At 46.5% G+C, this 24,716-nt stretch overlaps 1 protein-coding gene across 1 annotated transcript in view; it reads left to right on the top strand.

The window, feature by feature from the left end:
- Positions 1–17,598, top strand: part of XKR6 (XK related 6) — a 327,322-nt gene extending 309,724 nt beyond the window's left edge. The window contains exon 3 of the mRNA XM_047856993.1: positions 16,560–17,598. Within this exon, the coding sequence (XP_047712949.1) occupies positions 16,560–17,524 (965 nt within the window). The 3' untranslated portion in view covers positions 17,525–17,598. The remainder of the gene's footprint in view (positions 1–16,559) is intronic.
- Positions 17,599–24,716: the final 7,118 nt, after the last annotated feature.

Here is a 24,716-nt window from a genome sequence, read left to right as displayed (position 1 = left end):
CCCTGTCTTTAGACACTGGTTTTGTTTTAAACAAATGCTGAGTTCTAAGATCCAATTAGGGCCTTTTCTTTCTGTCTCTTTGGTGTTAACCTCCATAATAGTCTTCTTTCTTAACTTCCCTGCTGGCTCCTCTTACATCAAAGCCCGTCTAGTGACTTGTACTTTAGCTTCTCATTTATTTCTTTTTCTAGAAAGAGCCCTGACCGCATCCCAGAGATTCACAAAGGCAAGTGTTCATTCCCGTTTCTCTGCTCCTTTTGAGCTAAACTGTCTGTGCCTTTGCAGCTGCTAGTTCCCCAAACACTTCCTCCTTTCCTGACTGAGGACGAAATGCATCCCGGAGGAAACTTCTCCAGCATCAATCTCCCTGGTCAGCTTTCCCTTCCTTGTGAGGGACCAAGCCACCTGGTTCGGGCTCTCAGGTGAGGGGAAAGCCCAGAGGGCTGCTTCTTAGCTGTCAGATGGCTTAAACAGCCCTCTCACCTCCTCCCACAATGGGAAATTTCCATGTCCCTCTTCCTGGTAGGTTTCTTTTTACTTATTTGAAAAAAATGCATTCTGGTCTCTTTCCAGTCCTATTCATATGGACATTAGCTGTCACTCTCTATGTCTGGGACACAAAAGTTAATTCCTTGATCTTTTAGGATTCTGGTTAAAATTAGGTGAAGCGGCAATCCAAAAAGTGATGGCAATCTGGTTGTGTGGCCTGAAGATGATGGATCGACACCAGAGTTATGAATTTCACACTCCATTTTCTCATTACCAAGAAGTAAAACTTGCTGTTAAAACAACCAGCCCACTGCATCAAACAAATCACATAATGAATTGCCTTTCCCAGAGTCATAGGGAACTTCCATGCCCCTCATCCCTTACTAGTGAATAGAGCCCTTTGCCCTAGCTCATTCATGTGCTGAGCTGGAGTTGCCCATCTCTAAGAGAATAGTCCCAGGGTTTCAGACCAAGTTGGTACAGAGGTCTTCCAGCCTTTGATGGCAATTTCCAGGCCTCTTATCACACATCCGTGTCTTAGCAGGGAGTAGATAAAGAAAGGAAAGGATGCACAATATCCCCTGTTGACTCGCATCTCCTGGCTGTCTTGTATCTTTATCTATAACTGATATGAAGAGAGGCACACAGGTATGACTGCCTTTTCCGGCCAGAACACGAACTCAGCCTCTCCCAGTTTCCCCACAGTGGCCTCTCTGCAGCTGTATCCTGTGCTGCTTTTGAGGAGACACCCTCCTTCTCTCCTATGCAACATCTACTTGGTGTCTGCGCACAGGGTTCCCTGACCAGCCAACTCCAGAGCACGGTCCTGCTTCAGTGACCAATGGCTCCTTGTTAAACAGCACATTAAAACCTTACTCTCTCAAACAGAATTTGCAAGCATTTTAAGCAGAGACCTAAACCCTTTCAGTGCACAATCCACCTTGAATCTGACTACAGTTCTGAGGCCCTGGCTGAGATTGCCCCTAACAACTGGCAAGAGAAGGACAGAGGCAGAGTTCTTTTCTCCCCCCGCCCTCTTTTTTAATTGTAGTAGGAACACTATATGTGAAATCCAGCCTCTTAAATTCAAATTTTTAAGTGCAAAAGAAAATGTAGTACATGCATACAAAAGAGACTTCTTAAAGCAGCAGAAAAATATATGAGAAAGGCAAACTAAATTGATTTCATTAGAGTTGCCACAAATGAAATTGCAATTGGCCATCTGGAAATGCTGAAACGCGGAAGGACTCAAGGTAGGCTTCTTCAGCGCTCACTGGCTGACCAGTACAATCTCAGAGGGGAAGGCTCTAAGGGATGCAGATTCAGAAGCCTGAGCTGTAACTATAATTGGGCCATTTATTCATTTAATCAATAACTATTAAACACCTACAATGTGCCAAGCACGGTTCTAGGACCTAGGGACCGATATAGCCATAAACAAAAGAGATTGAAAGCCCTGCCCTCACAAAGCTTACACTGCTGGTAGAGAGAGGCAAACAGCGAACAAAACAAGTATTTTATTTTCTATATTAGAAAATGATAGGCACTAAGGGAGAAGATGTCACAGAGAGATGGGAGGGGAGCAGAGCCGTGGGCAGTTTTCATTGAGGCGGCTGGGGAAGGTTCCCTGGAGAAGGTGACTCCAGAGCAAAAATGTGAGGATAGGAGGGATCCAGCCCCACAGGCTTTGGAGGCAAGTGTGCCAGGAAGAGGAAACAGCCAAGGGCAAAAGGGCTTGAGCTAAGAGGGTGCCTCCAGTGTTCGGCCGAGATAGGTCTCTTGGCTGCTTCTGTATCTTACCCTTGCCCAGAGGTCTTGCCAGCAGAACTTCTCCTTATTCTTTATTAGAAAATGCCTAAATAGGGGCACCTGGGTGGCCCAGTTGCTTAAGCATCTGACTCTTGATCTTGGCTCAGGTCATGACCTCACAGTTTGTGAGTTCAAGCCCCGTGTCAGGCTCTGAGCTAACAGTGCAGAGCCAGCTTGGGATTCTCTCTCTGCCCCCACCCCACCTCTCTCTCTGCCCCTCCTGTGTGTACTTTCTCTCTTTCTCAAATAAATAAATAAATAAATAAATAAATAAATAAATAAATAAATAAAAAAGCAAACAAACAAAGGAAAAAATATTTAAATAGCTTTACTGACATACAGTTTACATAGCATACAATTCACCCACTTGAAGTGTACAATTCACTGACTTTAGTATATTCACAGAGTTGTCACCACCACTCCGATTCATCTGAGAACATGTCCATTGCCCCACAAAGACACTACACCTCTCTTAGAGCTTCCCCCCTGTAAGTTCTTCCCCCGGCTTCCCTGCATAGGGAAAAGGCTCACCTTAGGTGGTGTGTCTGATTGGGAGAATATGAGGGATCCCAGGCAAATCCCTGCAACGTCATCTTCTCTGGACCTGGCTAGTGCTACTGTGGGTAAGGGCAGGAGGGACTCCCAAAGACCCTTTCAGCCCCGGTAGCATTTGACTCTAAGGAAGGGAAAAGTGAAACTAGGGCAGTAGCAGTCTTTAATTAAGCTTGACATTCACATTAGAGACAATCACGAACTCTAGGCCTCGAGGGAACTTGGGGCTCCAGGAAAAGACAGCAGTAAAGTGATCTTCAGAAGATCTTTTGTATCCCTTAAGATTTCCAAGGAAAGAAAGCTCATGAGTTTCACAAGCAGTGCCCTTCCGTGTCACACATCTGTCACCACCAGGGAGGGGGCAGGATGGCAGAGACCCCGAGAAGGAAATCCCTGGGGGTGACCCCCATCAGCTGTTCCACTTACTGTGTGGTTATGAGCGAATCACCCTCTCTGAGCCTCAACTTTTTCATCTGTAAGATTTACCCCCAACTGGACCCAGTTGGAGGTGCGAGTCAGGATATCAGGAGGAGTTCTAGGCTGTGGCATTCACTCTAAGGCCAACCTGAGATAAAGATGGGTCTAAAGCTGAGCAGAGGAGAGCTGAGTCCTCTTTTAATTCTAGGCCTTCTTGTGCATTCAGACATCATGCATCCCAGGCCGCCAGACCCTGGAGTTGAGGAGCCTACCGGTTGGAAAATCTGCCCACCTGTGACAACATGGGGGCCCCGTCATTTCCTTTACACTTCACCCTTCACCAGTGACAGCCTGGCACGTTGAGTCCTCTTCTGATGGTCCACATGGTGGTCTCCTGACCAGGTCGCTTGCAAGACAAGGTGCTGCTCCTGTTTTGCACTGTAGAAAGCTCCTGGTGTGGACCTCATAGGCCTGGCATCACACACCTGCTCTGCACATAGGAACCATACATCCTTTCCAACAAGGCCTTTACCTCTTTGAGCCTCGGGGTTCTCATCTGTAAAGCACAACTCATAGCTCCTGCCCCAGGGGGGTTTTGTCAGGAGGAAGTGAAATTCATCTGTTCTTGGCACAGAAGAAGCACTCTGACAATGGCGGCTAGTATTTCTACCGCCTACCGTGGAAGGCACACATTGCTGCCATCCTCAGCACCTAAGGCTCCGATTGGACCACATCATTTTACCTGGAAGGTTTTTCTCATCCAGGACCACTGACCACAGAGAATTTGAGCTAAGGGGCCAGGACCACTCCCGAGTCAGCCCTGCACAGGCACACACCCACCTCGCCTGCTCAGCAGTCCTGCGTCCCTCTGCAAAACTGCCCACCTGAGCTGTCATGGAACTAAAGAGTATCTGAGAGCCACCTGGTAAGGAGCCCCTTACCCCTCCTGAGCTTCTGTCACAGCTCTGTCCAGTTAATCAAGGCCTGTCATCTTCAGGGCCTCAGTGGCCTCAGGTAAAGGAACCCAAGACCATTTTGGCTGACAGAATTTCCAGGGTTTTGACAGCTATCTTATCCCACGCCATGGGAGATAGGATCCACCCCGATTCTCCACCTTTTAAAAAGATGTTATCAGCTTAGGGGCTGCTGGGTGGCTCAGTCAGTTAAGCGTCCGACTTCAGCTCAGGTCACGATCCTGGGGTGGTTGGATCAGGCTGTGTCGGGCTCTGTGCTGAGCTTGGAGTCTGCTTGGGATTCTCTCTGCCTCTCTCCTCTTCCCCTCTCCCCCACTCAAGCGCGTGCCCTCTCTCTCTCTCTCAAACAAAAACAAAAACAAAAACAAACTTAATAAGAGCTAATGTATGTGAGGCATTTTACAATTCCCAAAGCACTTTTCCATTTGTCAGGCTATGTCAGATGAACAGCAGCTCCAGGAAGTAGGCCTTACTGCCATGCCTTCTGAGCCCTGAGGTTCAGCATTGTTGACAGGACTACCATGTAGGCACATCTTTGATACTACAGAATATGCAATATTCAATATGCATATTCAATATGTGCATATACACTATATATATGTATGTTTTTTTCTATTTATAGATACATGAATATAGAGTATAGTATGCACACATATCAAAGATGTGCCTATATGTTTTATATTCATAACTTATCGAATACTCCAAATCCACATTTTTACCCATGGTTCACAAACAATATGCTAAGCCCAGATCTGTTTGTACCAGTGCTCATGTCCTTTCCAGGGCATCTCACAACCTGGGTTAAAATGCACTCATTCTGGGAGCATCAGGGGAATGAGCCTCGTTGGCCATTTTCTCTTCAATGAGAAGGGACTTACTGGAACTTTCTAGTGACGACAGATGGCCTTCTTCACTGTGTGCTCCAGGCCAGCCAGCATCCAGGCATCTGTGAGTCCTGCGCCACACCAGCTGAGTGGCTGACATTTGTTCTAGAATCTCTAAAGTTTGTCTTTCTCCAGCTGGCTGTGAAGATAGTGTTTTGATAGCGCTGAGAGCATCTTAGAGAGAAGAGACAAGCAGAGGGCTGGCTCTAGCTTTCCTTCTGCTGTGTCCTTTAAATATCAGTGCTTGACCTTGAAGCTCCTTGAGGGGCATGCTGCTACCTTGCTATGTCCACCATGTTCCCAGAGTGGCTATGAGCTCATGGTGTGCTGCTCAGAAGAGACTCATCACACAGATATCAGACTGATGCTGTTCTCATGGCCTCTCCCGATGTCATTGTGTCTGTATCCCATGGACCTCTTCCAGGATAGTCACTTCTAGTCTAGAAAGTTTCAATCTCCAGCTACTAGACACACCCAGGTTCACAGTTTGGTTTTTGACTTACTGAGAATATTGAGGAAATAGGAAATACCCTATCACAGGGCTTCTCAGCCTCAGCAGTACTATATCTGGGGCCCAGCAAGTCTTCATGGTGTGTTGGGGGGCCGTCCTATGCATTGTAGAATCTTTAGTAGCACCCCTGACCCCTGCCCACTAAATGCTGGTAGCACTCATACCCAGAGTTGTGACATTGCCACGTATCCCTGGTTGGGGGTGGGGGCAAAATCACCCCCGTTGCAGACTTTGCTCTGCTGTTAAATGGATGATTATGGGCTGAATGCGGCCCCCTCTGGATTGGTTGGTTTACATGGAAGGGCACCAGTTGTTTGCTATGCACAGGAGTCAGCAGGGCCCCAGACATTGAAGCATGAGAATAAAAGGACATGCTTAATGCAGGAATCTCAGGCAAATCCTTTTACGTCTCTGAGCCTTGGTGGCCTCGTCGGTAAAATGGAGCACCAGTAGACATTTCACGAGAGTATTGTCAGGGTTAAATGAAGTACCACATGCAAAGTATGTGGCATAATGCCTAATACATGGGAAACGTTCAATAGATGTTCGTTTCCTTTTCATCAGTCTTTTCTCCCCTCAAGGATTTCTTCCTGAAGGATGAAGGGATACATGTTGGCTCCCAGGGAATTTTCCTTTCCCACATCTAGGGCTAGAGGTGGGCACTTGTGATGGCTGGTGGGGTGAGAAGCCCCTTTCCCTATGGGCCCTCTTAGAAATCAGAGGATACTGTGGGCTGTTTTATGAGAAAAATACCCACACAATTTTGCACATAGTTTCAGAAGCAGTAGACAAAATAGCTGCCCTGCCCTTGGAACATATGGGCAAAACAGGGAGGGGAGGCACCTAGGTGGTTCAGCTGGTTGAGCATCTGATTTTGGCCCAGGGGGTGATCTCTCAGTTTGTGAGTTCGAGCCCCACATGGGGCTCACTGCTGTCAGCTCTGAGCCAGTTCTGGACCCTCCACCTCCCTCTCTCTCTGCCCCTGTCCTACTTGTGCTCTCTCTCAAAAATAAATACACATAAAAAAGAGGAAGTAAGAGTAAGAGATAAAGTCTATCAAGGTGGTGGGGGAAATGCTAAGGTAGAAAATAAAGCATGGAAGGAGGCACTGGCGGGGCAGTGTGGTGGGGGGAGCTGCAGTTTCCAGTGTGGTGGTCAAGGATGGCCCCGCTGAGAAGCTGATCTTTGAGTCAAGGGCTCCATGAGGCACTTGGATATCTGCGGGAATGGCATTTCAGGCAGAGGAAGAGCAAGTGTGTGCGCCCTGAGTTGGGGGTATGCCAGGAGCACATCTGGGGCCAAGGGAGTGTGAGGAGCTGTGGGAGGTGACCCCCTAGGGAGAACAAGTAGCTGTCTCAAGTAGGGCCTTGCATGAAGGCCTGATGCCGTGAAAGGAACTTAGATTTGCACCCACTGGAGAAGGGAATTACTGAAGGGCACAGAAGAGAACTGACAGGTTGCACTTGTAACTCCCAGGCCGTATCATGTAGGGCCCTGAAGGTCTTTTAAAGGACCTACCATGGCATTAACACCAAACAAGATGGCGTGTCAGTCCAGATAGGCTAGCCATGCTGCGGTGGAGGATACCCCAACAATTCCGGTGGCTTAAAATGTTGATTCATTTCCTGCTTGTTGCAGTACGTCTATCACAGGTTGTGGGTGGAGCAGCCTATTTTTGGAGCATGGGAGAGCCTGGCTTCCTACCTGGAAGTGACACCCATACTTCTGCTCATGTTTCCCTGGTCAGAGCAGCCACAGGCGGGAACCGGAGCTGAGCAGGGCAAGAATGCATATCCTCCCATGGGAAAGGTGCTGAAAATCAGGCACCATGACTGCCTATCGTGCCTGGAGGGCCATGCAGAGGGGCATACTTTAGCTTAGTCACTTTGGCTGCATAATGAAGAGATTTCTGGGACGAGAGCAGGTACAAGGAAATGAGTTTGGAGGCCATGCCAACATAGAATAGAGATGTCACTGCTTCTGCACATACTGGGACACTCAGACAAGGCCTTCCAGGGGTGAGTCCTCAGTTTGGCAAGCCCACAAACTTGACTTTGTGCTCATAGAGATGATCAGAGAGCTGCCACACAGTAACCAAACTGATAAGAAATTGATGTATAAATCTGAACACTTGTTCATTAATCTGTGGGTATGGATGAGGAGACATACCTATCTGGGTGTTTAAAAAAGGAATCTGGAGGGGCGCCTGGGTGGCGCAGTCGGTTAAGTGTCCGACTTCAGCCAGGTCACGATCTCGCGGTCCGTGAGTTCGAGCCCCGCGTCAGGCTCTGGGCTGATGCCTCGGAGCCTGGAGCCTGTTTCCGGTTCTGTGTCTCCCTCTCTCTCTGCCCCTCCCCTGTTCATGCTCTGTCTCTCTCTGTCCCAAAAATAAATAAACGTTGAAAAAAAAAATAAATATTAAAAAAGGAATCTGGGTGGCTCAGTCAGTTAAGTGTCCAATTTTGGCTCAGGTCATGATCTCACTGTTCGTGAGTTGGAACCCATGTCAGACTCTGCACTCACAGCATGGTACCTGGAGCCTGCTTGGGATTCTCTGTTTCCCTCTCTCTCTGCCCCTCCCCCCTTTCAAAAATAAGTAAATATATATATATATATATATATAAGAGTCTGAGTTTTGGAGTTAGGCAGGTCTGCATTGAAATCCCAGTTCCATGATTTCTTAACTACCTGATATGGAAAAGTTCCTTAGCCTGTGAGCCTTAGTCTCCCCCATCTTCAAATCAGTCCCCTGCTTCAGATATATTTGTAGGAAAGAATAGTTGAGTTAATTCTGTCACAGGCTTAGCACAGAGTCTGGGCCAAGGTAGCTGTTCAGTAAAGGGAAGTGATCGTCATTATTGAAATCTTTATTAGAGATTAGCAGATACCGATCAGCCTGGATACAAAGGCAATAAAGAGGTATTTCCTATAAACCATGGTAAAACGATGTTCTACAATAGAGATCACATCTGTAGTGGCCAAATTTGATTCTGTCCTCCTTGTCCCATCCCTCTGATGTTAAAGAGCTTTTTCTTCAGCCAAGGTATAGTATGGTCTTTGTATAGATGTATAGATGTACATCTTTGTATAGATGTCGGTTTTCCTGACACCTTCCAGTCTTTCCTTCCTATGTTTGTATCAGGCTACTTTGATTGCCCTTGGGTTTTTCCACATTAACTCAGCCACAAACATCTGTCAGTCCTGAGGGTTACATCCACAGATGGTGGATGCCATCTTCTATTTTGACCCTTCTTAAGGATCAGTCTGGAAATATCAAGGGTGTCTTAAGGTCACCCCATGTGGTAAACTCATGTAGGAATCACACCCTCTCCAAACACAGAAATGTGATGAAAATGAGGGTGTCAATGCTTGCAAGTGATGGAAATGGGAAGAAAATGGTCAGATCTTCAATTATTTACCATGGATGTATTTTTAGTGAAACTTTAAAAAGGAGATTGGTTCCTTTGTTGCTTTCACATCAAGTCTACTAAGTATAATTCTGACTGATCGTCAGTAGCGCATCTGGTTTGCCTAGAAGTGCGGTGTTGGAATAAAGAGGACAGCCTTATGGGGCTCATCTAATATGCAATGAGGCCCACTGAATTCTTCAAGAAGGATAATAGGTCCTGCCAAGTGATATGCTGGTAAATGCTTAACAACCAGCTCTTAGCAGAATTGGGGGAACCCTGGTCTGTAGCAGTTGCCAGTTTCTGTGGTGTAAATATTCCCACCATGCCTATTTCAAGCCTCCAACATGACATCAGCCAGCCTGCAAAATCCTTGCAAATTTAACAATTGGATGTCATGGGCCAGGATTCGCTGGCTTGAACACGCTGATCATGCCTGAGGAGTGAGATAATCCCAGGAATCATTGTTAGCACTCTTGCTTCCCACCTGTGTAACTTTGGCTAGGTTATTCAACGTCTTTGAGCCTGGCTCACAGGAGGCATCTGTGAGGCTTATTTCCTTCCCCTAGTGGTTGCCCGCATAGGAAAGTAACTTCGTACCCATGCTTCCTTGCTGTGCCTCCTGGGTGGAGGTGAGACAGGAGACAGGCAGGAATGTTTAGACAACCTTGCACACAGCTGTTCCATCTTTTTCCTGGGAGCATTTCCAAGAAGAAACGAAGCTTTTTAAAAATGTAGGAAGATAGAGGGAGGTTGGATGGGTGGAAAGTGAAGTATTGCCCATCTAAAAGGAACTCGGTGTGGAGAAAATGCACAGGGGGAATTGAGGAGCAGATGGTTGACTTTCCCCAAACATTAACTTCAGGGAAGAGGGGAAGGTTGAAAGAGGTTAATATTGACCTTGATGTGCAGGTAGACAAATAGCCAGTTGAGCATGTTTCTTGGTTTGGGGAACCTCTAGGGGTACAATACCATGCAAATTAGGTGAGTATGTAATGTCAGAACATGGCTGCAGCCACATTGAAGTCTCTTAACTTCAAACTCAGTTTCCTCACCTGTAAAATGGGAGTAATAGCCCAGCAAAGAAAGGATACCATAACTAGGGGAATAGCTAATGGCCCAGCATGAAGGACAGAGGGGCTCCAAATGCCAAATGTCACACAGAGGCAGGAGAAGAGATTAGTCGTCTGCATAGAGGAATTGGTTGGTGACTTCCAAGAGAGCTCTCCATTGAGATTGGAGGTCAGGAGTCAAGGGAGCAAGGAGAGTACCCTCAAGAAGTTTGGAGAAGAGACAAAGAGAGGTGGGATCTCATTGGCAGAAAATGCAGGGTCTTGAGAGCTAATGTTTGTAAGATAAGAGGAACTTGACTGTGGTTATATGCTGATGGGAAGGAGCCAGGAGAGAGGGAGCTGGGAGCGGCAGGGCCGACTCTTCCTACCCCTGCTCTATCCTGTGCTTAGCGCCCTTTCCATCCCTCTTCTGAGTGTTTCTCCACCATGTGATTTAGTGGTGGAACGGAGCACTGTGGCAGAAAGGTTGAAGACGGCAGGTGCTGAAGTCCTGGGTGTGCACGTCCTACCCGGCAAAACCAAATCCTGCTGTTACCCCCTCCGTTCTTGCTCAGAAAGTCTTGTGGCCATCTCTAGATACCCCTGGGGGTTCTCAAAGGACTCCTCAAACCCACATGCTATGTTCTCCCTGTGAGATACTGTAGTGTTCTGGTTTCTCCTTCCAGTTTCCTTTCTGCTTATGTATTGGGGCTCCCACTTGCTGGCCCCTTGGTGCAGCCCTGCCCTGATCATGGCCCTGCTTCAGTTTGTCATATCTCAGCTTCTCTACCTCACCCTGGTGGCTGGGCCCTCCCACAGCCCTGATCCCTTCCACTGCATTGCATCTTTCCTCCTGATTCAGCCACTTCATCTGCTGCTTGCCCTCTGATTTTAGAATCCCATCCTTCCCCAAACACCATATCACTATGCTTTTCACACGATGGGATATCCATACTCACAGCTTTTGTTTTGTTCCCCAACTGGCAACCGTTCAACTGACAGTGACCCTTGGATATTGCATTGATGCCACCAAATTGGGCCTTCCCTGATGACTAGGGCTAGTCAACTGCAGATTGGTTGCAACTGGTAAGGGGTGTCCCACTGCAGATTGCAGCCTTTCATTCTCTGTTCTGTTGGTCATAAGGTGTGGCCATTCCATTTCTGGAAATCTTAAACCCTGGGTCCAGTGATCAGAACCTGAAGGCCCCTCTCCCAAGCTTTTCTCAGAGGGAGTGGCTTCCTAGGAGGCTCCAGCTTAGTGACTTCCTAGCTGATACAGCTGGACTCCAGGCAGCTCAGTGGGCCAACCGCAAGCCCCGCCTCCTGGTCTGCACCACTAAAAGTGAGCTAGCTGTGAAGGTCACTGCCCAGAACTTGTCACAGCCAAACGTGAGGTGTTTAACAATTTCCAGTCTGATCTTTGGAATGTAGAAACGGATCAGGCCATAGTGGAAGCAAATCATAAAGCTCCCCAGCCTGTCTGAGAATTTCACCGGGGGCCACAGGGCCCCTTCCAAGGCTGATTCCTGTGGGCTTGGGTCCTGGCCAAGATAATGCATTGACTTTTGGATTGACCTCAGGTGAGACAGAAATCTTCTAGTGAGCCACAGCAGTGAGGGAAAATCTTGCACCTCTTCCCTCTGCAAAGGAATACACTGTAGGCCTTTGAAGATTAATCACTTGACAGAGGGAAAGCCATCTCACCAGAATCACCTCTTTACTTGTGGTTTGAATGTTACTCTCCTGAGGAAGGTAGACTAGAATGCAAATTTGGGTTTTAGCTCCAAAATCAAGGGCCTCTCTCAGATACCCATGGCTATTAACTTCTTGTCCACTCAGCAAAAGATTCAAATCCTTTGTACCCAGAGAACCTAGACTTTCTCTCCTGTCACCTCACCCAGCCCCCTTCTGAGGCCATGTCTGGAGGGCCCGTTAGTACAGTGGTTACTTTCAGGGCCACTGGAGTCAGACTCTGAGTTTGAATCCTGACTCTACTTCTTGATAGATGTATGTATTTTGAAAAATGTCTTGGGGCACCTGGGTGGCTCAGTTGGTTGAGCACCAACTTCAGCTCAGGTCATGATCTCATGGTTTGTGAGTTTGAGCTCTGAGTCAGGGTCTGTGTTGGCAGCTCAGAGCCTGGAGCTTGCTTAGGATCCTGTGCCTCCTTCTCTCTCTGCCCCTCCTCCACTCACACTCTGTCTCTCTCCCTCTCTCTCAAAAATAAAATAAACATTAAAAAAAATCTTAAGTTTCTTCATCTAAAAAATGGAATTAGAGCACTGTATTAGTTTTCTAGGGCTGCTGTAATAAAATACCACAGGCTGGGTGGCTAAAACAACAGACCTTTATTTCTTCCCTGTTCTAGAGGCTGGAAGTCTAAGACCAAAGTGGAGACAGTCTTGGTTTCTCTGGAGGCCTCCTTTCTTGGCTTGCAGATGGCCACCTTCTCCCCGTGTCCTCACATGGCCTTTCCTATGTGTGAGCACATCCCCTGGTGTTTCTGTGTGTCCAAGTCCCCTTTTCTTATAAGAACACAAGTCGGATTGGATTAGGGGCACCTCTCATGATATCATTTAACTTAACTACCTCTTTAAAGACCCTGTCTCCAAATGCAGTAACGTTCTGAGGTGCTGGGGATTAGGGCTTTGACATGTGAATTTTTTTTTGTGGGAAGGATGACACAGTTCAGCCTACAAGAAGTACCTACATCACAAGGTTCTTCCAAATAAGATAATGCATGTACATGCTCAGTGAATCATGCTATGTTCTCTGGGACAGTCAGGTACACTGTTAAGGAACACATCTGTCTGGTGCTCTCTCCCTCCCCCACCCCAGTTGAGCCCCCAGAATGAACTGGCTTCCCTGAAGCACCTTCTGCTGACAGTCCTTCAAGGAAGAGATGCCGTTAGAGTCCTGTGGGTTTGTGAGGCCACAGGCTTTGTCCAGTGAAATGATGCAAAGGTGGCAAGTCATGAGACATTTAATCCCTTGACCAAGCGTAACAAAGGTGCCAATGTCACAGATGGGGTCCAGACAAGTTTCTTGGAGGTGAGTTGATAACAAGTATATCTAATGGCTTCTACCATTGGTTTCTGAGCCCTCAGAGGACAAGTGTTTCTCTGTGTTGAGCATCTAGTGAGAAACTCAAGTCCCAAATGGCTTCCTAAAATGGGCCTGTGTTTTCTGGGCTCCACTCAGGATGTACTCAGCCTACTAACTCTGGACCCAAAAAATGTGTCTGGAGCTTTACACAGAACAGGGAGTTCTTTGGTGAATGTGGTGAATTATAAGGTAGCCACACCCAGACATTCCTTCTTTCAAAGGATCATCTTTGCTAATGCTGCTGGCAGAGAGAGTAGGGCAGGCTTGTCATGGAATGATGACCCCACTCATGTTTCTTCCTGTCCCTGCTTGCCATGCTCAGGCTCTGAAGAGAAGAGAGGTCCCAGACAAATGCACTCTTTTTGGTCTTGGGCAGGACCTCCGCCCTGGGCACCCTGCACATGAGCCAAATGTCAGAAGTTCCCACCTTCCCTTTTCCCTTTAACTCAGAGCATTTGCACAATGCTAAGGATGTGGCCTGGCATTCAAGGCCCTGAAGGACAAACAGCTTGGTGTTAGAACAGACACCTGCTATTAGAGAAGGTTGATGGCCTTTATGACCTCAGTAAAGGCACTACCTGGTGGAGGGTCGAGCTGACAAAGGGATAGGATGCAGAAAAAATGGAGTGTTGGGACCAATATGAAAAGGCAGGCAGACAGCTGTGCTGTGGGCCTAACATTACTGTCAGTAGTTGGGTAATCATGGGCAAGGCACCCACATGCCTGTACTTCTGCATCCTGTCGAATGAGTGGGTTGAAGTGGATAGTCCATGAATCTCCCTGTGGATACTCTGTTTGGTGATATACAATATACCAAATTGGGACAGATAAGGCAGAGAGTTAAGACTGGGGTTGGGCATCAGCTGACAAGCAGCCCCAGAGCCAAGTGCTCAGATGTGTCTCCCATGTGACTGTGTCCCAAGTCCTCCTTATAATTGACCAAGATCCAAGGCAGTGTGTGGGTCAGCTCAGAGGGAAGCAGTTTCTGTAATACTTCATGATGGGTGGAGCAGGAACAGAACCCAGACCTCAAAGCCACAGGGACAGATCAGGAAATGGCAGAGGTAATCCAGAAGATAGAATAATGGGGAACAATTGTATTTGGCTTTGCTATGTGAGATTGATGGACATTTGAATTCCTGTTTATTCATATTTGGCATGGACGGGCTAATGTCACAACACACAGAATATCGAGATCAGCATGGTGAAGGCTGAGGGGCTGTCCTACTTCTGAACCCCACGTCTGTTCAAAAGCACACCCAGAGTAAGACTGAATGAGACCACGCTCCGGCAAAAGATAAGCTGCTTTTTCTTATTTCTCCAGCTTGGCACTCATGTTTTTCTTTTGAACTGGGGGAGTAATACATTCTGATTTATTAGAAGGAACAAAAAAAAAAATCAAGGCTTCTTCCCATTCAGTTTATGTAGAACTCCCATCTGATTATTAAAGGTCAGCTGTACCACCAAGATTATTAACAGCAAGAAATGAGTTTACCAGGAGAGGGTTTGATGTCACAAAGATGTTTAAAAGGAACTTTCTGATGATGCTCCAGTATTGATAATAAGCCTGGCACAGACTGCTGAGATGATTGCGTATTCCCTGCCCTCCAGAAACCTACAGCCTAAATCATGTGACTCCCAAAGCACCCATTCTCCTCCCTGCCCAGTGCACCAGACAGCACAAACACAAGAGGCTCTAAAACGTTAGCATGACCACTGTGACGTGGCTGTGGAGCACACATGGTCTTAGCAGATGCCGGTGGGAATGCCCTATGCATACAAAGGGCAGAGCAAGACACACAGAGTATCATATTCAGAACTTTCCAGAAAGGTGAGAGGAAACTGTTAGGTGTTTTCAAGATTGGCTTTCAAAATTGCTATGGTTTCTCCCCTGTTTGTTTTCAATCTTGGTTGCTATTATTATGAAAGCAACACATACTCCTTGCAACAGTTGACAGTCTGGGGGTTTTTTCTAGGTTCACGCCAACATAATGGTTTTTGTTATCGCACTATATTGTTCTGCAAGCTGTGAACCTGAGCGTCTCTCAGGTTGGAAGGAAGCTCCGTGAGGTGGGTGAGGAAGGTGGATCAGGGAGGGTGTAAAATGACTTTGACTCTTCACTGGGGCTTGGAGGGGAGTGGGGCGGTGAGCAGGGCCCAGGGAAAGACAATTCAAAGACTACAGGGCTGGGGCAGTTTAATGAGTCACTTGATGAGACAGTATTCAAGACCTCAACCAAATTTAATTGCATTTAGTTCTGAAATTTGAGGAGAAAGGAAAAATGGAGACTCCAGATGGTTGGAGTGGAGAACACGTGTGAGAGACTAGGGGTGATGGGGAGTCTCGCCTGAGAGGAGATCACATGGTAATACCTGACTAATAGCTGGTTGCTTGTGCATGGGTCAGAGACTCCAGTAACTATTTGTTGTGTTCAGTTTGATTCAGTTACACATACCAAATAGGCAGCATTATTAATAAAACTTCTCCATAATGATTGAAGTATCACTGAAATGCAGGGGAATGATGAACAGCGGTGCTGAGTGGAAAAGGCATTTCCAAAGCATGAGCAACACTCCTGAGTCACGACAGGTACCAGAGAAGCATGGGCCTCCAAGTCAAGGCTTTGGAGAACTTGGAGCCATGCTGGGGTGGGGAAAGCAGCAAAGACTGAGTGAGAAGGAGAGAGAAAGGAGTGAATGAGAAAGGCAGCCACCCAAACAGACAGAAGATCCCAGGGCTCTTGGTCAAGGTGGCCTTAGGCAGCGGATGGAGAAGCTAAATGCAAAGCTTCAGTTAAGATGCATTGGGTGAGCTGATGAAAAGGTGGGAGAGATGCCAGTGTCTTCCCAGAGGAGAATAGTTGTGCAACTTGGGGCAATGAGCAAGCTGTCAGTCTTCACTATCAGTGATCCCTTCTACGGCTCCTCTAAGAGCACAGGCTGCTGGTGACAGGGACACCAACCCTGGCCACATGTCAGTGTGCAACAAGGATCCCCCACAAGCTCGTGATCCCTTCAGACAGAACACGTGCCACCTGACCCACAGCAAGATGCAAGGAACTGCCACGGTGGCTCCAGTTCTTGGCTTCCCGGGCAAGGCACATCAGCCTCAGCCTTCACTCTTGAGTTGTGAGTCCCCAGAAATTCTGGACTGGGGCCTTAAAACTAAAAGTTGATCTCAAAAGTTGTCAGTTTAGGGAACATCTATAGCCTCTGTGGCCCGTTCCTGATTATGTGTTTCTTTCTCCCTCCTCATTTAGACTTCGGTGTGTGTGGGCATCTCCTCGGCCAAGAGCCCCACTGTGCCCCATGTGGGATGTCCAAGGTTTTGACTGTGTGGGTTTGTGTCTTTCTGGCAGGTGTCTCCTCTGTGACTTCCCTGATGTCCCTGGCTTGGGTGCTAGCCTCCTATCACAAGCTGCTGCGGGACTCCAGGGACGACAAGAAGAGTATGAGCTACAGAGGGGCCCTCATCCACCTCTTCTGGCGCCTCTTCACCATCTCATCCAGAGTTATCTCTTTTGCCCTCTTTGCTTCCATATTCCAGCTCTACTTCGGGATCTTCGTGGTGGTTCACTGGTGCGCCATGGCCTTCTGGATCATCCATGGCGGAACAGACTTCTGTATGTCCAAGTGGGAGGAGATCCTCTTCAACATGGTGGTAGGGATCGTGTACATTTTCTGCTGGTTTAACGTCAAGGAAGGGCGGACTCGATATCGAATGTTTGCATATTATACGATAGTCTTGACCGAGAATGCTGCCTTGACGTTCCTTTGGTATTTTTACAGAAACCCGGAGACCACTGACTCCTATGCGGTGCCAGCACTGTGTTGTGTCTTTATTAGCTTTGTGGCTGGGATCGCATTGATGCTCTTATATTATGGTGTGCTGCATCCCATGGGGCCGCGAGCTAAGATTTTTGCCAGCTCCTGTTGTGCCGAGCTGCTCTGGGGCATCCCTCTGCCCCCCGATGTTGAGCCCATGGCGCCTCAGACCCCTGGGTACCGGGGGACCCAGGTCACGCCTACCAGAGCCGTAACGGAACAACAGGAGGATCTCACGGCTGACACTTGCTTGCCCGTTTTCCAAGTGAGACCCATGGGGCCCTTGACCCCGTCGGGGCGTCCTTACCACCCAGAAGGGCCCCTCATTAAGATTGACATGCCAAGAAAGAGATACCCAGCTTGGGATGCTCATTTTGTAGACAGGAGGTTGAGAAGGACTATTAACATTCTGCAGTATGTCACCCCCACCGCAGTAGGCATTCGGTATCGAGACGGACCGCTCCTTTATGAGTTGCTACAGTATGAGTCTTCACTCTAAGAGCATCTTGACCCAAGTTGAGAAGGGAACTTAAGTTTGGGTTGTGGTAAACACCGCTTACAAGAAATATAACCCTCCCTTTCCCCAACACACAGAACCACCACCACCACCACCACCACCACCACCATCACCACCACCACCAATGCTACAAAAAACAAAAAAGAAAATAAGTCACAACCCCTTCAGATAAGCTTTCTTTCCAGTCGCTGTATGTATACAAAGATATTCTCTATGTTTTGTAAGTAAAAACAAAAAGAAAACTTTTCTTTTGTTTTTTACACATAAGAAACAGTATTGAAAAATCCCACACTATGGTTCATAGGGTGGAGAAGGAGGAGTTGTCTCCACTCCAAAAGAAAAACAAAGTTTTATACCTTACACCAAGTGTAGATCATTTACGGGATTGGTGCTGATTGAAAGAACAAAACAAAACAAAACAAAACAAACAAACACAAACAAACAAACAAACAAAAAAACCTTCAACTGCCTTATGCCCTTAGGTGCTGAGTTTCATTAAGTACTGTCACGTTTTCTCATGCAAAACTCTCTGGTGATTTTTGCACCAGGAGAGGGAAAATTAAACAATCAAATGAAACAAATCTAGAAACAAAACAAAAACCAACCAACAAAAAACCACAAAGCAATCATTCTTCCTATCTGATGATTTGTATTGAACAAAACAAATTTACCAAAAGCAAAGGCATAAAAATCCCTCCTTCTTTTTGGTTTCTCTCCCAGTCTCCTGTCCTTGCCCCTAATTAATCAGCGCCTTCTAGGAGCCAAAGTCTGGCTGTTTGAAACTCAAATGGCTGGAGAAGCTACTTGAAGGTTGACTATGTGCCATTTTAGCATTCACCCACTGAGAATCACATTTGTTTCCTGGTGTAAAGCAACACAGAACAAAACAAAAAGCCACCCCAATAATTCTGTAAGAACAGGAAATTCTAAAGCAAATTAAAGGAGATTTCCATTTCTGTAATCAAAGAACATCAGTAATAATAAAACTCAGCATAGTAGCAAAAAGAATGACATCAATTTAAAGGCACAATACTTAATCAGTGACCGGCAAAAAATGATTTGTTCTGTCATTTTAAGGCCGTGAAAGGTATACATTTATCACATGTGATATTGTGTAAGGCCTCTTCTGTTTCCATTTGGTGGGAAGCCTTAAATTGATCTGGAAAGAATTCTTCATTTTTCATTTGTGCTTTTTAAAAATATTAACAAAAGAGGAAAATTAGAATATAAAAAAAAAGTCAAATTGTAATAACTGACCCATTTCAAAGACTGTTTGGTGCTTCTGTCTTTCACCATTGTGGTTGGCTGAAAGTCATTCAGCTCACTTGGTGCATCTGGGTTGAGTGGGAAATTTTGTGTGTGTAGTGAGTGTGTGTGTGTGTGTGTGTGTGTGTGTGTGCATGTGCGTGTGTGTGCCCATAGCACACGTCTATGTGTGTGTATGTGTCTGCTGCAAAGTCTTGCCAGAAATGTAGAAAACTGATATAAGACAGACTCTGGGTATGGCTGAGGTGGAGTATAAGGGTGCTGGGGAGTGGGAGCAGGGACAAGGGAATGGTGCTTGAATATCAGCCCCTGTCTGGATGGCGAGACTCATACCAGCAGCAATACTCTGGGTCTTAGAGGCACGTCATTTGGGTGAAGATGTGATTCAATTATTTATTTTCACGTTGTACCAAGTTGAATTTCTGGAGGTGTTGCAAATATGTTCAACCATTTTTAAATGTTATTTTTCAAAAAGTATTGCTCCTGTAAGGAATATTCTGTTCTAGGGCATCTTTTCAATCCCATTGTATCTCTACTTGGGCACAAAAAAAAAAAAAAAAAAAAAAAAAAAAGGAAAAGAAAAAAAATCACAAAAAGAAAAAAAATCTCCACAAAAAAGATATATATATATATATATATATGTATATATATATATATATATATAGATAGATATATATATATATAAAACTCTGTGTATGTGTGTGTATATACACATATATATATGTATATGTGTATATACACACACAATATTTTTCGGTAAATACTGTTTGTCTTTGTTGTGTGGAGCTGCAATTTTTTTTTTTTAATTCCAGATATAACTGTTTAGGGTGCAAGACCTCACATTGAACTATTCTCAAAAGAAGTTCAAAACCTGAGGAATTTTTTTATGTTTGTGGGGTTTTTTTTAATTCTTATTCAAAGAGGCTTCTCCTTTCCACCCCCTTTATTATTTATCTAAAGCTGTTTAAAAAAAAAGAAAAAAGAAAAAAAAAAGAACAAGTTTTAAATTTTCTTTCAGTTGTAAACTGGATGCTCCTTTTTTTGTTCAGGTCCCTTTGATTTCCTTTATTATTACTAAACTTAGCAGCGCCGTACTGTCCCTCTCCCTGACTCGGTTGTCTCCTCAGGTCCTTCCTGGCAGAAAGGAGGAAGGGAGGAGAGGTGCAGAGAGCCTGTGGCCCTCGTGCCCATCCGTCTAGGAAGCATGATGCACAGAGCACACCCAGGCCTTGGCAAAGACCAGCCATGCGGGACTGTCTCCGCCCATCCAAGGGACAGGCCCATGGGCCATTCAGTAGTTAATTGGGAATTCCAATCTGGTCAGCGGTGCTTTCCTTTTTATTCTGCTTCCCTGCCGAGGGTTTATCTTGCTGCTTACTCTGCTGAGGCCGGAAGAGGTGAGGCCATTTGAGAGGGGCCAATCCCATCCTGGCTTGCTATAGTCCTAACTCTTGTCTGCCTCGGCTCTGGGGCCGTGTGTGCCTAGAGCCCTATAGACATCCATCACTGGAGCAATCCTAGACATTGTCCCCCGTGCATCCCTTTGGGACCTCTGCCACTTTGCTTGTTTGCCTGTCCTTTCTCCTTCTGTTTCGTTTTGATACAGTCACAGGCTTTAATTTGCCACCTGTATTCTACTACTCCACATTTAGCATGTGCGCACGTGAGTGTTTGTGTGTGTGTGTGTGTGTGTGTGTGTGTGTGTGTGTGTATTTATGTTTACATGCAACTGAGAAAATTACCAACATTTGTGGACCTGGAGCGCCAAAAGTTGGGGTGACAACTTCCAACTCAGGGAGGGCCCTCTGGGGTCTTAGCCACTGGGAGCAAATGAGAAGACCACGGGGCATTTCAGAAATCCTTTCTTTCGATCTCTATTGGACTGGGCTCCACAAGACTCAGGCAGGAGAGCACACTTATCCTGTGAAATGTTACTTCCCACCTCTCCATTATGCCAGTTACTTTCCTAATGATGAAAATGAAAATATGCATTATGAGCAGTAGCAGGGAAATCTGTCTTGGCATAGGGACAGAAGAAGGAAGAAAAGTCTGGAAAGAAGTAGAAAACATGGGAGAGGGGCAGGGACACATGAAGAGAATGAACAGCGTTTTCATTTGCCTTCTCAGTACCATCAGCCAATAGCAGGTCCTTAAGTTTTCCAATCCCCTGGACACCCTCTGGCCACTAGTCCCAACCAGCAGGTCCCCTTGGGTCTTCTCCCCGCCTCCAGTTGCTTCTGGGGCTGCTGGTGGCTGGCGGAATGCACACATTCCCCTGCTCAGAGCCACCCCTGGGAGGTCTGTCTCCTTACCCGGAAAACATTGGTTCTGAAAACCCAGACCCTTCAGGCTGCTCTGTGGCAGAATCACTCAGTGAGCAGTGGTGGCCTCATCCCACACTGGGAACCTGCTTTTAGTCTGCCATTTGCCTGAGCGCCTGGCAAACCTCTTAAGGGCTATGCTGCCCCAGCTGCCCCCCAGCAGAGTGCTTGATGAAGACTAATTAACTCTCTATATTTAGTTCTGGTGGGAGATGAGCACACTGTACAAGCAGCTGTAGAATAAAATAGGAAGGTAATCTCCTTTCTTTACTTACTGCCACTCCCCCCATCAAATCTGCCCACAACCCCCCATAGAACTTTGGCTCTTCATTCTCAGAAATATGTACTATCTCTAAAATCTGGCTGATTTTGTTAGCATCCTTTCTGCAAGTTCTGTTTCTCCCTTGCTCAGGGAGTGTGCCTTTTCTCTGGGCCTCGGAATGAAAAGAAACCTTGTTCTCCTCAGATAATATTGAGGTGATGTCCCTGAGCTCATTGCCACAAACCTGTGACATCCCAAGTCGGAATGTCATGTCTCTTTAGACCATGAGGAGGGGAGCTAAGAGGGTTTAATTTATCAGATGAGTCCCCACTGGCCTCACTCACCCCCCAAAGTTTCCCCTATCTCAAACACACCTCTCCACTCTGTCTCCAAAAGGTTCACCTTGTTCTGAACAAGTTGGCCAGGGGTGCTATGGGGAACAGGCACCATCTCTCTTAATGGCACATGCTGTCAACATGTCCCTTTCCAGTCGAGGAGGACACTTCCTTATGGCCCCAGGGGCTCCCCCACTCCTGCCAGATCCCCCTCACTCTACCTCCCCAGGCACAAATTCAGCCAATACTCTATGGTCCTGGTGGCCTAACTTACCATCACCTCAATAGCCACGGCCCCTCTGAGTCCAAGAATGGCTTAAAAGAGTACAAATATACCTGTCTGGACCATGGTCATGGAGGATGATTCTATTGGCCTTGTGGCACCTCATGCCATAGGCAACAGACCCTATGCCACCCAATTGGAGCCTTATTCTTAGAAAAATTTACAGGTTTTTAAAAAACACCAAACGAGATCATTTTCTCAAGTCTCCCTCTACTTTTACCCCCTCCCACACAGTCATAGTGACAGAAGCAGAGGTTTCTGATGCTGATCTTGTTTGGAGGACCTCTTAATGGACATGGTCCCGCTCCTCTGTATACACAGAAACTTCTTTCCCTGTGTTTATGTGCCTGATAGAGCATACCTCCCCTTTCCTTGTCTACTCTGCTCCTGGGGATGGAGGGATCTATAATAAGCCCCAAGCCCTGATGCCCCTAGACTGTAGCAAAATTTTCTCCATTACCTGGGAACAGATGCAAGGAAAGGACAGTAGCATGCAGGCTTAGAGCCTTTGGTCTAGAGAAAAGGATGTCAGATCCCAAAGGAGAATGGGCCTGGGATATATTCTACCTACAGTATCCACACCTTCTGGCTCCCAGCTTCTCCAGTGGGGTGAACTGGGCCACCTAACATTTGCTTAGTATACAAGATGGCATTTTCTTTTCCAAGGAAAGTGCCTCATTATTCCAAGTGAGCCATTTCAGCCCTCTTGTGTGTGATGACAGCACCTTCAGGTGGTGGCCTGGATGTGGGTGCATTCCTTGTGCACACTCATTTGATTGTCTTATCAAAAAGCTAAAATCTGTTATTTCTTTGCTAAACCAAAAAGTGTTAAAATAACACTGCCAGATTTGGTGGGGGGGCATATAAATTTGGAGAATGCAAAGAGAGCTCATTGCAATTAATTTCACTTAGATTCCAAGTGATGTTCCTAGTGTATACTTAGAAAACTGCCAGGAAAGTCTTGAAGAGCTCACAGGAGTCCTGGGAAAGATCCTGCATGATGAAAGAGAAGGACACAGATGCGTAGACAGACTCATCCCAGTGGCTGGATCAGCCTTACAGGTAGCAGTTCTGTTCATTTCATTCTCAAACATTTATTGATTACTAGATTCTGTCGGGCAGCCCTCCTTATGAAGCACACACAAGTATCCTATGATACTTGTGAATTTAAGTCAACATCAGCTTCTCTTATTAAAGTCCAGGTGTCAATGAGGTGAATAAAATGGGAAGTTCTTCAAGGTTAAAGTCTGTAGCATTATCCCTTCATCTAAAACTGGCCACAGTTATAGGTAACATTCCATTCTCATCTGCAGGTCAACCTCCTGGACATGGAAATTGCAGTGGTTGACCTATCACAGGCTATAAAACCATAATTTTGTATGAGGGCTGCCCCCAGAGCATCTTAAATCAATGTGTGTCTGTCCCAATTGCAAAACTTGTAAAGAGGCAACTCTGCCCTCTCAGAGATTTTTTCTGAAGCCCCTCACTGGGGAAAAAGATGCATTCCTGCAATGACAACACAAGCCTCTTTCTCATCCATCTTTAGCTATTTTAAACATTTTGTTTCTTGCTTAAAACACCGCATCTTGTGCTATTGGCCAAATATCAAAAGACAAGGGCACTGCCTTGATCTGCCTGCAGCTTTATTTCTTTGCCTGCCTGGTTCTGTCTGCCTTACTTGACTCTCTCGGGCACCATCTGCTTCTTCTCCACCTCCTGGAAAGAAGCTGTGCCTTCTCACTCCCTCTACCTTTCCTTGCAGTGACTGGCAGGACATGGCTGGTATGTACTGGAGCCAAAGGTTGGGAGTGCTATTAATGGCAGCTCCTGAGGGCAGCAGACGGACAACCGTAGGAGTTCCCCCTGCACATGGCCAACACCTTGTGTCAAGGGCTAAGAATAGACCAAATTGGAAATGAGCAGGCAGGACCTAAAGGGCATATGCCCTGGCCTGCCCCATCCCATGCAGAACAATATGCAAGCCCAGATAGGAGACGCCTGCCCCTGCCAATCCTTAACATGAATCACAAGACCCCACAACACAAACTGAAGTCAGTCAGCGCACCCATGCTCATCCAGGAAGGACTACTCCTAAAGTCCATCCTTAAGGAGGACAAGTCTACCAAGGAGGACAATAAAAATAATTTCCTTTGGGTATAGTGCCAATTGGTAACCCAGTGAACATCTCTCTAGAAGCAGCCTCTGGCCGTATGTCATGGTGAATATAGACAACTGGTCACCAATTCGATGAACTCCTTTGGTCTGTTTCTCTATCCCCAACATGGCTCTGGGATCCTCAGGCTAGAGTGGGTTTAGGAGATTTGTTTCAGCTGTAGGCCTCCTAGAAGCTTTTCTTTAGACCCAGAAAGATCAAGAAATATCACAGGCTGATTCAGGGTCCCCACTGTGATCATGGATAACTCACTTCACCTCTCGGTGCCTTGGTTTCTCCATCTGTAAAGTGGAGAGAGAGAAAGCCAACCTCTTCTTTCTCTCCTGCTCAGGGATGCTGTGAGGATTCAGTCATTATTGCCTGTAGCGAAGGCATCATATAAGGAATAGTGGTGACCTCGTTACTTAGGAAGTAGAACCTGGAAGCCCACAGGATGAGCAGTACTGCTGGATAGGGAGAAGTCTCACACACGTATAGTTCTTAGACACTTCACAGCACTGTGAACCCAGCACAATGGTACTCTGGTCAGGTGAC

Source organism: Prionailurus viverrinus, chromosome B1 (genome assembly GCF_022837055.1).
Source record: "Prionailurus viverrinus isolate Anna chromosome B1, UM_Priviv_1.0, whole genome shotgun sequence".
In the NCBI taxonomy this organism is placed as follows: domain Eukaryota; kingdom Metazoa; phylum Chordata; class Mammalia; order Carnivora; family Felidae; genus Prionailurus; species Prionailurus viverrinus.
Note: the sequence above shows the minus strand (reverse complement) of the source record. Positions and strands in the feature narration are given on the sequence as shown.